The 15,650-nt window shown below is 34.2% G+C and overlaps 1 protein-coding gene across 1 annotated transcript; it reads right to left on the bottom strand.

Annotated features, from left to right (window-relative positions):
- Positions 1-12,682: 12,682 nt before the first annotated feature.
- On the bottom strand, positions 12,683-15,450 carry LOC142505229 (sugar transport protein 14). The gene is made up of 4 exons (XM_075618118.1): positions 15,084-15,450; positions 14,101-14,423; positions 13,392-14,021; positions 12,683-13,307 (listed from the first exon to the last, which is right to left on the bottom strand). Exons 1-4 carry the CDS (start codon positions 15,223-15,225, stop codon positions 12,858-12,860), a joined length of 1,545 nt encoding a protein of 514 aa, XP_075474233.1. The 5' UTR covers positions 15,226-15,450; the 3' UTR covers positions 12,683-12,857.
- Between the last annotated feature and the right edge of the window lie 200 nt (positions 15,451-15,650).

The raw sequence follows: 15,650 nt of genomic DNA, 5'->3' as shown, positions 1-15,650 counted from the left end.
AACTCAAACCACTTCCTCCTCATTTAAAATATTTATTTTTTAAGGAAGAAGATAAACTGCCAGTAATTGTTTCTTCTTCCTTGACAGGTGATGAGGAAGATAAGCTCTTGAGAGTGCTGAAGGATCACATATATGCCTTTGGATGGAGCATAGCTGACATCAAGGGAATAAATCCATCCATGTGCATGCACAAAATTTTAATGGTCAAGGAGCACTCTCCCACCACTCAACCTCAAAGGAGATTGAATCCAGCTATGCAAGAGGTCGTCAAAAAGGAGGTAATCAAACTCCTTGATGCAGGTATGATCTTTCCTATATCCGATAGCAAGTGGGTAAGTCTTGTGCATGTTGTTCCTAAGAAAGGGGGAATCACTGTTGTTGAAAATGAAAATAACGAATTAATCCCCACTAGAACTGTGACTGGGTGGCGTGTTTGTATTGATTATCGCAAATTGAATGATGCCACAAGAAACGATCACTTCCCCTTACCTTTTGTTGATCAAATGTTAGAGCGTTTGGCAGGTCATGCTTTCTATTGTTTTTTAGATGGTTATTCTGGATATATGCAAATCCCCATAGACCCCGAAGATCAAGATAAGACCACTTTTACTTGTCCCTATGGTACATTTGCTTATAAAAGAATGTCATTTGGTTTGTGTAATGCTCCCGCTACTTTTCAACGTTGTATGATGTCGATTTTTCATGATATGGTTGAAAAGTATATTGAGGTCTTCATGGATGACTTTTCTGTTTTTGGTTCTTCCTTCGACTCTTGTTTGATTAATTTGTCAAAAGTGCTAAAGAGATGTGAAGAAACGAATCTTGTACTTAACTGGGAGAAATGTCATTTCATGGTAAAGGAAGGAATTGTCCTTGGTCACAAAATTTCTGAAAAAGGTATTGAAGTGGATAGAGCTAAGGTAGAGATCATAGAAAAGCTTCCTCCTCCCACTAATGTCAAAGGAATTCGTAGCTTTATTGGGCATGCAGGTTTTTATAGGCGATTTATCAAGGATTTCTCGAGTATTACTAAGCCTTTAACTAATTTGCTAATGAAAGATGTTCCTTTTGTTTTTTCTGAGGATTGTTTACAAGCTTTTCAGGTATTAAAGCAAAAGTTGACCACCACGCCAATCATTGTCGCACCAGATTGGAATCTACCTTTTGAACTCATGTGTGACGCAAGTGATATTGCTTTAGGGGCTGTTTTGGGGCAAAAGAGAGACAAATTCTTGCATGTAATCTACTATGCAAGCATGACACTTTCAGGAGCTCAATTGAACTACTCCACCACAGAAAAAGAGTTGCTGGCTGTTTTTTTTTCTTTGGACAAGTTTCGGCCATACCTTGTAGGGAGTAAAGTGATAGTCCACACGGATCATTCAGCTTTGAAGTATCTCTTAAACAAGAAGGATGCCAAGCCAAGATTGATAAGATGGATCCTTCTACTGCAAGAATTTGACATAGAGATCGTGGATCGCAAGGGGACTGAAAACCAAGTTGCTGATCATCTATCGAGATTGGAGAAGCCCAAGGAAGGTAAGTATGTAATTAGAGATGAATTCCCTGACGAGAAACTTTATGGCATCTCTAATTTACCATGGTATGCTGATTTTGTCAATTATTTGTCATGCAAATTTATTCCTTCTCATCTTACATATCAGCAGAAAAAGAAGTTCTTTTCAGATTTAAAATATTATCTTTGGGAAGATCCTCTTTTGTTTAGAATTTATGTAGATGGCATTATCCGTAGGTGTATTCCAGCGGAAGAGGTAAGTTCTATACTTTCTCATTGTCATAGTGGTCCAACTGGAGGACATTTTGGGGCAAGTAAAACGGCCACAAAAATCCTTCAAGCTGGATTCTACTGGCTTACACTGTTCAAGGATGCACACACTTATGTTTTGAATTGCAATGAATGCCAACGTGTTGGTAATATTTCAAGGAGACACGAAATGCCATTGAATAATATTTTAGTCTGTGAATTGTTTGATGTGTGGGGAATTGATTTCATGGGGCCATTTCCAAATTCCTTAGGAAATAAATATATTTTGGTGGCTGTGGATTACGTATCCAAGTGGGTGGAATCAAGTGCTTGTAGAACCAATGACTCTAAGGTTGTGATCCAATTTTTAAAGAAAAATATTTTTGCAAGATTTGGCACACCTAGAGCCATTATTAGCGATGGTGGAAAACACTTTTGTAATCGTTATTTTGAGTCTCTGTTAACTAAGTATGGGGTCACGCACAAGGTGACAACACCTTATCATCCTCAAACTAGTGGTCAAGTAGAAGTGTCAAATAGGGAGATTAAGAAAATTCTTGAAAAGACCGTTGGATCTTCGAGGAAAGAATGGGCTAGTAAATTGGATGATGCATTATAGGCATATAGAACAGCATTTAAAACCCCTATAGGAACTTCCCCTTTTCGTTTGGTCTATGGAAAAGCTTGTCACCTCCCTGTTGAACTAGAGCATAGGGCATTATGGGCTACAAAATTTTTGAACTTTGATGTGCAAGCTACAGGTTATCATCGTCTTCTACAACTCAATGAGCTGGAAAAATTTCGTCTTGATGCATATGAGAATGCGAAAATCTACAGAAAAAAGACAAAGAAGTGGCATGATGCAAGGATCGTGCACAGGGAATTTGAGTCTGGACAAAAAGTTCTTCTTTATAACTCTCGTTTGAAACTCATGCCAGGTAAACTTCGCTCCAAATGGTTTGGGCCTTTTACTGTTACTGAAGTTTTTCCCTTTGGTGTTGTAGAAATCCGTGGAGATTCTGGAAATCCCTTTAAGGTGAATGGACATCGACTGAAAATTTTTCATGAAGGAATTGTGGAGCAAGAGGAGCCGAGTACTCCTTTGCACGATCCAACCTAATCTATAAAGGGAGTTGTCTAGCTATAGACAAGAAATTTAGTGCTTGCTGGGAGGCAACCCAGTGATTTATTTTATTTCGTTTCATTTTATTTTTTTTATTTTTTTACTTTTTCATTCTATTAGGTTAATTCTCTGTGATTTTGGTGTGTGTATGGAATATTGGAATGAGGGAATATTGGAATGAAGGAATATGATTTAGATTCTGAAAAAGCTAAACTGTTGAAATAAAAGATTTTCAGCACTGAGGAATTCTACCATCCCCATGTAACAGTCCATGGAATTTAACGCAACAATGTTAGGGAAGTGTTCTCTTGCTATTCTGCACCCAACTTTTATATTCTTTTTGAATGGCATGACACTGAGGGCAGTGTAAATCTAAAGTGTGGGGGGGGGGGGGGGGGGGGGAGATTTGATTTGTGTTTGTTTCACGTCACCACACTTAGCATGTGCTTCAATGTTTAATCCTCGAGCATGAAAAATTTTTTTTTTTGGTTATTCTTTGAGAAACTGCACTTGTGATTACATGACACACTAATTGACTTTCTAGATTTTTGAACACTCAAGAAATTACATCACACCTAGAATTGATTGAGATGAGCTGTAGTTGTAGCCGAAGGATTTGAGCACAAACTAGTTTTGTATCATATTTGAGACATAATCTATGCACTTTAGGGCATACTTATATGAATTAATCGTGAATTAGTAAAAGGTGAGCTCATAAAAAAAAAATTGAAAAAAAAAGAGAAAGAAAAGAAACAATCTAGAACTTGTCTAATTATCTTTCGAGGCGAAAATACGGAGGAGAATGACTTAGGGATGATTTAGGCGATCTTTGGACCGTTTGAGCCTTTCGAGCCTACCCAATGCATCATTTATATCCCTAGTACCCCATTTTGAGCCTATAAAAAATCGAATGGAGTGTGTCAAAGACATACAATTAGCCACCATTCGTATTCTTTCAAAATCCCACATCAACTACCCAATTTTAGCATATACAATATTCCTCTACCTTAATTTTGAGAGAAATAAACCCCTTTAGCGCTTTAAAATTTTCTATCTCTCATGTGTTGATAATTGATAAGAAAAATTGGAGGAGTTTGAAAAAAATCATGAAGAATGAGAAAGGGATTGATGAAAAGATACATAATGAAAAAGAAAGGAAGGAGGAATATTGATGTGATGAATGAAAAACCTAAAAGGAAATGTTGTTGAAGATCGAAAAAAAAAACTGGAGGAAGAGAAAGAAAATATGGGGGAATATGAATGAAAGTACAAGGAAGATGAAAAAGTTAGGTGGATGAATGGTGAAATTCCATAAGGAAAGGAAGATAAGAGATGAAGGAGTGCGCTGTATGATTAAATTGTTTATTTTCTCTCATTTTGAATCTCCCTACATTTATTGTAGCCGTGAGCCGTGGCCTAACGTTATAAGCTTAAAAAGACCTATTGACTGGGTCATATTCCTCCAACATTTAATGGAGAAAGATATGAAAGATAAACTTATGGAGAGTTTCTTTATTTAAAAAAAAATCCAGAAAATATGAGCATTCCTTGAACTAAAACACCTTTGAGGAATATGAGTTTTGACTTCCACACTACACACGTCTCATTATCTTGATCTTTTCTAGTGAATGCTTGAGTTTTAAAGTTGCAACGAAAGTGAATTTTACGATTTTCGAAGTGTAATCTTTTGATTGAGTTTGACGGAGTTTGGTAGGTTGAAAAGTGTTGATTGTGTCATTTGTTGTGTTGAATCATTGAATATTCTTCGGTTATATTTTTATTCTCTAATTTGCTCGAGGACGAACAAAGGCTTAAGTGTGGGGGGATTGATAAGGCCAAATCTTACAAAGATTTTAGGGATTTGATTTGATAATATTTGCCCTTATCTAGACTTTTTATCCTAATTATGTGCTTAATTTAATTAATAATTGTAGATTTGAATAAAAAGTGAAAAGTGTTTAAATTAGGAGATAAAATAAATTTGCTAGATTTCAAAGGAAATAAAATATTCTTATTCCTTAATGATATTGAATTTTTGGAGAAATCTATGTAAATCTTGACAAATATCTTATCTACACTTTCTTTACTTGATATGGGCTTAAAAAGAAAAAAAAGAGAGGCCCATTGAGGAGAATAAAAGGGCAGAAGCGTACAAGAGAAGAAAGGCAGCCGAGAACAGAAGTACTGAAGAAGACGGAATAGGAGAACAACGCGGAAGAAGAAAAAAGGGGAGGAAGAAGGAAGGCAAAACCAGCGAGGAATTCCTCACACGCTACAAATTACAGAGAATCTCTTTCCATTCCTTGTTAATCATGTTTTCTGCATTGAATTTAAACAGTGAATTGCAATTTTGTTTTAAGTTTATGGAGTAGATTTTTATAGACTAAGGCCATGATAGGACCGAGACATATTATTTTTTGATGTTTTGAGTTTGATTCAATTAGATTATTTATTTTATTCATTGATTGATGTCGTTTATCACGTGTTCTTTTAATCTGACCAATTAAATAGAATATTTGTTGGTTAATCTAAAACCGAAAGGCGATAGATTAATATTTGCTTCACACATCAATCAACACATGGTTAAATTGACTAGAAATAGTATTCGATTTCAGTGTGCGACTTTAGGTTGAAAAATTGGAATTTCACAGCGATCTAATGCGGTTGAATCTAATTAAATTCAGTTAGGAATAATTGGACGGTTAGATTTAATTAGGTTTATTAATTCGAGGAATCGTTTAATAAATAATTTTGGGAATTCCGTCGTGAATTAAATAATTAATTTATTGAATTTAAATTTGACACGTAGATTATAAGTTTGTCTCGGTACCGTTGTGCGCCTTAGTCGTTTTTAAATAATTTGAATTTTCGTCTAAATTAATGGTTTGGATTAGTTTTGCTTTAGTTAATTTATTTAAATCGTGTTATTTAGTTTTAATTAATTTATCTCCCCTCAATTGACTTTATTAGCATAAATTAGGAAAAATAATTCATATTCTAGTAATTAAACGTCGATCTCTGTAGGTACGATACCTGGACTCATCTCCAAATACTATTACTTGACCTAGTCCGCTTGCTAGATTTATTCCCAACTGAAATCGTCGGTCAGGTAGCACTAAATGTTATTCACGTTACTAAAAACTCTAATTGATATACCTATATAACTCAAATATTTTAAATTATACAGCTGCTCAAGCATCACATTTACTTAAATCTTTTAAACCATACAATATTTCAAGTTTCACGTTTCGTTGTTTTACCCAACAGAGACAATTGTTGCACTCAACAATCTTTCTCTTGATAAGTTCAGTTTTTGCTATCAATGAGAATCGAACACGTAATATTGACTCTGAAATCGATTTTACGATCGAACGCTTTCTGTTTTACCAAAATTTATATATGATGCTAACGTTGCTACTCAAATATTTAAATCGTATGACAGCTCAAGTGTCATATTTCGATTGTTCTACTCAATAAAAATAATTATTGCATCTAACAATTTTATTTCATACATAAATCAATTTTCAAATGTGTTTATTTATTAATGTCAATATTTTTTTGGTCCAATCATAAAAATAAAACTATTTGGACTTGAGTTCACATAAATTTAAAAATAGATTCCAATGTCGATTTGAAAATTTTTAAATTTTTTTGTGTGACAGATCGTTAATCACATGACGTTGGTTGATATACGACGGATATAAGTAATGTTTCTGTTCGCTTAATCAGAAGTATATATCTATCTGTCAACAAATAAAATAAGGATATCTTAATTAGCATGATAAATGATCGCATTTTATTCGGGAAAAGAACTTTTTTGATCTACTAGTTTTTTTTTTTTTATTTGTAGTTTTGGTCAACCAAGTTTTAAAGTTTGGTCTTATCATATAAACTTTGGTTTTTTTGACTTTCTGTCATATTTCGCTGTAATATTGACGTGACACCGAAAAGTATTGATATTACATCATAAAAACTAATATGACATCGAAAATTGTTGACTTGTCTGATGTCATATCAACAATCAGACCAAAATAGACGAACATTAAAATTCAACGTACATTTCGAAAATTTCACGGACAATAACATAAATAAATTAATGGACCAAACGATATGATCCGGAGTCGCATCACGAATGTTCTGAATCCATGATAGTTATTTTCTGATTTTCAAATAATTATCTGACTTATTTTTCTTCAAAACATAAAGATACAAATCTTACACAAATAAAATTTTACTCAATATATTTAAAATATCTGAATCCATTACTAATGAGATATACATACTATTTATTAAGCGTGAGACTCATTGTGTGCATTTATATGAGCACCGCTGAAATAACGTAAAATATTAGATGTGGAGTATGTCTCTTGTGAGATGGTCTCACGAATCTTTATCTGTGAAGCGGGTCAGCCCTATTGATATTCATAGTAAAAAGTAATAATCTTAGCATAAAAAACAGTACTTTTTCATGGATGATCTAAATAAAAGATCCATCTCACAAAATACGACCCGTGAGACCGTCTCACACAAGTTTTTGTCTTAGATATGATGCAACTGTATATCTAATATATATAGATGTGTGGTGCTCATATAGTTGCTCACAAGCTCAATTCTATATGACTGTGTTTATTAACTTGATTATAGTTGGATAATTAATTACCATACTCTATCAAGTGCTATTAGAAATTTTATCAAATCAAACATAATAAATATAGGGGCACGTTTCAAGTATTATTAATGAATTATTTTCAATTCCTTTCGATTGTGATTTTTCATCCGACCATCTAATTTAACCCAAACTACCAAAATTATCCATCTCATCTATGATTATTTTATTTCATATCAAGTATTATAGACTTCATATATTAATATAAATTATTTACTGAATGATACAATTAACCATATTAAAATAGATACATTAATAATTTTTGAAGTGTGAAAAGAAAGAGTTACAATATTTTGTTAATAAAAATTTGAATAAATAGAATAATAACACAATGAAAATATAAAAGTTTTAAATATTACTAACTAAAAATTTATGGTCTTATATTTATAATGCAGTATTATTAAATATTATTTTTGGCAGTATAGTTATAATTTACATTTAACCAAATTAAAATAGTGACATTTATAATTTTTGAAGTGTGAAAAGAAATAGTTACAATAATTTTTTTTATAATAATTAGAATAAATAGAATAATAACAAAATTAAAATTTAAAAGTTTTAGATGTTACTAACTAAAAATTTATGGTGTTAGGTTAAGCGTGCATGAGTGAGATTAATATTAGGATGGGTGACCTCCTGGGAAGTTCTAATGTGTCAAACTGCTGACGTTGTGTTGCTTGATCTGGTTGGCTAAGTGAACAGTAAAAGAGTGGCACCAGATTTTAACGGACAATAATGTCGTTGTTGGGGACAGAGCCGACGGTAGGAAAATGGTCAGTCTGATCTCTAAGGGATATGAGACAGCACTAGCAGATAGACACTCACCTCTCCGGACTCATTGGCCTAACAGCCCGACCCATTAGCACCCAAATAAATGCACTCTGCGCTGCCACAAGTATAAGGAAATAAAGTTGCACCTTTACTAATAGCTATAGCTTTTGGCCTAGTGGTAAGTGCTTGACCCAAACAATTGGTATCAGAGCGAGGTCATGAGTTCAATTATCCCAAGAATCATATTTTCTATACTTCTTGGGGAGGAATGTTAGATTAAGCGTGCATGAGTGAGATTAATACTGGGATGGGTGACCTCCTAGGAAATTCTCATGCGTCAAGTTGCTGACATTGCGCCGCTTGATCTGGTTGGCTAAGTGGACAGTAAAAGAGTGACACAAGATCTTAACAGGTAATATTGTCTCTGCTGGGGACAGGGCTGACGACAGGGAAAGGGTAAGACTGAAAAATCTAAGGGATATGAGACAGCACCAGCAGATATACACACACCTCCCTGGACACATGGACCTAACAGCCCGACCTATTAGCACTCAAGTAGGTGCACTCTGCGCTGCCAAAAGTATAATGAAATAAAATTACGCCATGGCTAACAGCTATAGCTTTTGGCCTAGTGCTAAACAGTTGATCCAAACATATGGTCGTATATTTATATTGCATTATTATTCTATATTATTGCTGAGGTGTAATAACAGTCTCTACTGGGTAGAGCGATCGAACCATGACGTTTAGGTTTGTAATGACCGAATTTGAAAAAAAAAATTACTGTTCATCGAGTTACTATTTCAAGCACTGCGGCGCTAGCAGTTCGGGATTTTTGGCGCTGTGGTGCTAACAGATGCAAAAATTGATTTTTTAAGCTCACTTTGACTTCCACCACTCATTCTCGATCATTTTCCTTCTCCTCCACGCAAATCCTCATCCATCTCTTTCCATTTTCTACATTTCTTTTTCAATCTACGGGAGATTTGTTCAAGAAAATTATGAAATGAAGTTAGATTTGTGATCCTCTCATCACGAGCTTCACGAGGATGTAAGTATTTCTCAATTTTATTCAAGTTTAGAAATGGGTTGATGTTTAAAATTTGTATTTGAGTTGATATTTAAGATATTAAGATGTTGAAGATGTTGTATTTGAGTTGGTTTGAATTTAAAATGGATATGAGCATGATTTCTTGTTTCTGTGCAAGATCAGTTTTTATGCCTACTGTATTTCATGAATATGGGATGATTCTAATTGGATTTTGATGTTATGGTCTTCATCAAACTTATATAGCATCAAGTTAGCTTCGATTTGGTTCTTGAATCACCCAATTCCATGAAGAAATGAAAGAGATATGCTATGTTTACTATAACTGGTCTGGAAATCCGAGTTAGTGCAGATTTGTGTACGTGCCTTCTATTTATCCGAATTCTGGGATTTATTGGTTAGAATTCTGGATTTTGTGTTCAAATAAAAGTTATAGAACATTGTCTTATCTTCGAAATGGTACCAAATTGGCTTGATTCCATTGAGTATTGATGGAGTTATGCTCCAAATACTAAACACTGCCAGATTTGTACTGATGCAGAATTTCGAAAATTATGTTGAATGTTTCAGATTATGAACGACTGAGTGAGACTTGATTTGACAAAAGTTTGTGAAGAAGAATTGTTGGGCATTGAGTTTTCTTGCATATCCAATTTATAGATCTTGATTTGAAGTCGTATTGGATTAATTATGAATTTTGTACAGAAACTACTCTGTTTTGATAGATGATCAAAGTTCTTGAGTTATAGTAAAATTCAGAGGTTCAAGACTTCTCAACTACATATTTCGATCTTCTTTTAGTAATATTTGAAAGGTATGTTACGGTCGGTAACATACGAGGTAAAAGTATCATTTTTATTTTAAATTGAAAATTCTATGGCTCGATGAATTACTTGTGATTTGATGATAATTGTTTTCTTGAGATGAGTTTATTGTGATATTGAGATGATGATATTGATTTGCATCATTACATTTCATATTGAGCCACTTTTCGATTCAGATTTGATATGGCGGAGGTCACCTTGATTTATTGATTTGTTGGACGTATGTGGCTATAGTTGAGTTGGCATAGTGTATGCGGAGGTCGTTGTTATGGCCTGAACACTCTCTATAGGCGCAACATAGTCATGGGATTGTGGAACACAGCACCCCACCTCGAGCGGATGAGTCGGTGGATGTTGCTGGGGGATTCTCTTCCCTTGGATACCCTATGACCAGATGATTCACTTGATCATGAGATTTATTGATAGCCCACTGCTTTTGAGCATACATTGCATTATATTGTATCTTTATGAATTTATATGAACTATGTGAAATTTTAATTCTCATATGTTATTGATTGTATCATACTGGGTTTATACTCACCGGCACGTCGGCTACCTCTAGTTTTCATGTGCTTGACGGTAAGTGAACCGAGGCTTGGGATGCCAGAGTCCAGTTCCAGGCGAGGAGATACGAGTTATAGTGAGATTCTCGGGTCTTAGGAGCTATTTGATGATGTTTGGATTACTTTGGTTCACTACTTTATTTTGGCAGATTAAAATTTATATTTCAAACATTTGTGACCTTTAAATTATTTTGACGATGTTTATGTCGGTTTGTGAACCATAGATTATGTGTTTTACTCAATCGTTGGGTTTGTTATATTTATAATTATTAATATTAGATGTCGGACCCTGGGCCCCACAAGATTGTTGTGCGATTAAAAGATATGAGTTGTACCATTACCACCAGCTATAGCTTTTGGTAAAACGGCAAGTGCTCGGTCCTATAATTGATATCAGAGCCAAGGTCATGAGTTCGATTTTCATTTGTTGCAAGTAGTGCAATTATTAGAAGAGATATTGCCGATGTACAATAATGTCCCTTCTGAAAAGAGCGATAGAAACATGGAGCTTGGGTTGCTGTGTAGTTTAAATGATTTGGATTGCACTATTATCATCTACTATAACTTTTGTTAAAGCGATAAATGCTCAGACCTACATTAAATTATAAAATATATTAAGCACTTTTAAAAAAAATCATATCTATTTATTTTGAATTAAAATTATTATTTTTAAAAATGAACATGATGAAATATTTTAATCATAAACTATTTAAAACAAAGAAATTAAATATATAATATAAAATGTGAAAACAATAATTCTCAACTATATTATCATTTAATTTTATTATACAAAGTATAATTGTAAAGACTAAATTAGAAATCATAATTTAATTTTAATTTAATCATAATCATAATGATTAAATATCATTATTCTAAAATCTTATCTAATTACTTTAATAATCACGATATAATTTAAAATAAACCCAACTTATATCTCTACTATTTTATAAACACAAAAATTTTTGTGAGACGGTCTCACGGATCAATTTCGTGGGTCGAATCTTTTATTTGGGTCATCCATGAAAAGATATTACTTTTTATACTAAGAATATTATTTTTTATTGTGAATATCAGTATGATTAACCCGTTTCACAGATAAAAGTTCATAAGACTGTTTAACAAAAAACTTGCTCTTTTATAAAACTCGAGATCGATCATGTTTGAACCGTTCCAGTTTCGCAATCCTCACGTCAATATCTGCATTATTTGAAAGAGGGACTAATTGGGACCACCCTGATTTGATATGTATATAAGGTCAACGCCGGGGCAAGACTTCCACTTGGTAAAATTATATCATATTTTGTTTTGGAAGACAAATGTATGATTATACACTCGTGACATGAGTCGAACTTATCCATAATTAGTATTAAAAATAATACTTTTGACATATTTTTTCATTAATAATTGGGTCGGGTTGAAAATTTGTCACATGAAATTAACTTTGACCACGAGAGTTTTTGTGTTATATTAAATTAAAACTTGTAAAAATGTCATGTAGAGCCTACTAAATCGAATTCGGAGGAGAATATATATATATATATATATATATATTTTAGTTATGATTGGGGGAAGGAAGTTTATGTTGTCTCAGGGTTCGAACATCTAATATACCACTAGACCTAGAAACTCGTGACTAAAATTCTCTCGAGTAGATCTATTGTGAATATCATGATTCGTGAAACGAGTTAATCATGCTCGTTTTACAATAAAATTTAATATTTTGTACATAAACAATAATATTTTTTATGGACAATCCAAAAAAAATATACATCTGACAAAACTAACACATGAAATTTTCTCAGAAAAGTTTTTGTGAATTCTTTTATATATTAAACATTTTCGGTTTAGGTTTGATTTTTTTATATATATAAAAAAGATGGACCCTTTTCGAGTTCAAGAAGAGGAGACTTGAGAGCTTCATCTGCAAAAGCCACTGAATTTCATACATTCAGTAATAAAATTATCCAGAATAGGGAGAGAAAGTCACAAATGGATAATAAATATTATAACAAAGTTCCACTCCAAAAACAAACTTAATATCAACTTTGAAATCCTATTGCCTGTGGCATGAAAAAGAAATTAGAAATTTAGAGGATTCTAAACACTCTGTCCAGGCAACTCAGCTGCTGCCCTCCCCTCCGGTTCACAGAATCTCTTCCAGAACCAGTGACTCTGATACAGCAAATGAATCTCCTCAATGGGAACCTGCTTCGTTTCGGGCAATAGGAAGTAAATGAAGCTGCTCATGATAAAAATCAAGCCTGCGAATACTAGGAAGATCCCATATTTGAGGTGGCACAAAGCAGCAAGGAAACACTGCGCGATCAATGCGGTGAAGATCATGTTAACACAGACGACCATGCTTTGTCCAGCCGATCTTGTCTCGAGTGGAAAGAGTTCGCTCGGGACTAACCAGCCCAAAGGTCCCCAAGATCTCCCGTAAGCGAGCACGAATATGCATATCACGATCACGAGGAAGATACCGGTTCCTTTAGGCAGCATTTTGCCTTGTCCAAACTCTAGAGCCAAAGTTATGGCAGTGGCAACCTGTGTGTGTAGTCAAGAATTTTTATCAGCATTCGTGGTTTATGATTTAAAATAAACAAGTTCTAGAAGATTTGAAGTAATTACCGAGCAAAGAAACAGTTCGCAGCCCGCTTCCAGAAAGAATTTTCGTCTGCCGAATTTGTCGACCAGAAACATAGATATCAGTGTAGCCACAACCAGAGCTGAACTAGTAATCACTGAAGAGTACAGGGATGTGCCTGAGCCGAATCCCAAGGTCTGGAAAAAGACTGGGGCATAGAAGAGAATCGAGTTCATGCCAGTAAGTTGCTGGAATGCCGGAATTCCTAGAGCGCCAAGCACCAATTGGGGTCGGTTTTTTCGCAGCAAAAGATTCCTAAATGGATGCTTTATGGCTTTGGCAGCTCGACTAGCATCAATAAGGTCTTGAAACTCGGCATCGACTTTCGGGGTTCCTCTAACTCTCTCCAAGACTTTCCTCCCTTCTTCCAATTTTCCCTGTTCAACGAGACTATTTGGGGTTTCAGGCAAGAAAAGCCCACCAACAAACATGAGTGTAGCCGGGACTGCAGCTAAACCGAGTGACAATCGCCAGCCCCATGGATGGATTCTTTCAACCCCATAATTAACAAAATTAGCTATCCAAATTCCCAAACAAGTTGTAAGTTGAAACAGCTGGTTAACAGCTCCACGGATCTTAGCTGGAGCCATTTCCGAAAGATACAAAGGGACGGCCTGTTCAAGAATCAAAATATCAAATACACTTATTTTTTCATCCTGTTTTTTCATGTAGAGCATTAATACTTTTGCTTACTTGGTTGCCAAATCCAATGCCGACACCAAGAAGTAACCTACCGATGATCAGCATTAAGATGTTTTGTGCTGAAGCATTTAGGATTGCTCCTGCAAAAAAACTAATGGATCCACAAATGATACTAATTCGTCTACCTTTGCTTCGGGTCACATAGGATGCTCCGAAGGTGGAAATCAATGCCGCGATGTAGAGAGATGATGTAAAGAGAGTCAATATCTGATTATCATATTTACAGTAATCTGTTTCTGTAAGATGTTCTTGTTTTCTTATATATACATGCGGGAAAAATTCCTTGAGAAAATCATCCATGGAAGTCACTCCACCTGTTATATACCTCAAAAAATTTCAACTTTCAAATAGTCATATATCCCTACAAAATTTAACTTTTAAATAATTCTCCAAATATTATTATTTTAATTAAAAAAACACACAAGGTCAAAATATAAGGAAGAAACTACTGTATATGGTTTACTCAAAAACAGCAGCAATCCAAAAGTTTAGAAGAATGGACTAAACTAAAATCCCAAAACTTTTTGCAGATGTATAGCATACAAATATACACAAATCTAAAAAAAAAAAAACTAAAAAAACAACACCAAACGGCTAAAAAATCAACAGGTTATGATCCCACCAGTAAGCCAAAACATATATACGTATTATCAAAAAATCAATTCAAGGATTCACATTCTTGCAGTTACCCTTTTGATCAAATCTTAATCATTCTTTCTCCACTGTGTTCTCAACACAAACAACCATTTCAACAGATCCATTTGAGCAAAAACAAGAATTCTAATCTAACACAGTAAAAACCTCCAAAAAAACACACGACGATCCAAGAATCATGAAACACAATGAATTATCCCAGAAAACCCAGTAAAGGTAAAGAAAGTAAATGGGAAAAAAAAAAAGACAACTTTAAGATTCCCAACATTCGAAATAACAAAAAAGAATAAAAATTTCACAGATAGAGACAAAAAGCTCACCAGAAACGCCAAGATCATAGCCAAACAAAGAACCCCCCATAGACCCAACAATGCAAGCAAAAATGAAATAAGACGTGATTCTGTATTCATAGAGATGAGCTCTTGCTCCGGTACTGGAATCCATAACCCCTCCGCCAGCCATGGCTACTTCTTTCCCTACCCTTCAAGAAAATGGAGATACAGATTGAGGAACAAAACACAAGCGCTCAGATTTATAGACGGGGAATCAAGTTTAATTCCTCAAATTATTATTCATATCGTGATTTGTTTGAAAAAAAAAATCTTTTCGTTAAGCGGATAACTCCGTAGCACGAATTCTTCGGACTTGAAATTTTATCTGGAGTAAGTTTCAAAATATATATATATATATCTGGAGACCATTGCATACTGAATTTGGTCAACTTTATGCTCTATCATTGGTTTGTTTATTCATCCAACTTGGCTAACTTTGACTATTAGTTTTCCCTATTTTTGACGTATTATCCTTTTTTATTCTCAATTATTTTTTATCATTAATTAATTTTTAGTGTAATCCAAAATTATTGATGGTGATACCTTATCGATATC

This window comes from Primulina tabacum, chromosome 10 (genome assembly GCF_025594145.1).
Source record: "Primulina tabacum isolate GXHZ01 chromosome 10, ASM2559414v2, whole genome shotgun sequence".
In the NCBI taxonomy this organism is placed as follows: domain Eukaryota; kingdom Viridiplantae; phylum Streptophyta; class Magnoliopsida; order Lamiales; family Gesneriaceae; genus Primulina; species Primulina tabacum.
The sequence above is the reverse complement of the archived record's forward strand: the minus strand, read 5'-3'. Positions and strand labels throughout refer to the sequence as shown.

Coding starts and splice junctions, on each gene's coding strand:
- LOC142505229 (XM_075618118.1), bottom strand. CDS start 15,225: ATGGCTGGCGGAGGGGTTATGGATTCCAGTACCGGAGCAAGAGCTCAT. Junction 14,022..14,100: donor GCATTGGATTTGGCAACCAA/GTAAGCAAAAGT, acceptor ATTCTTGAACAG/GCCGTCCCTTTGTATCTTTC. Junction 13,308..13,391: donor GCGAACTGTTTCTTTGCTCG/GTAATTACTTCA, acceptor CTACACACACAG/GTTGCCACTGCCATAACTTT.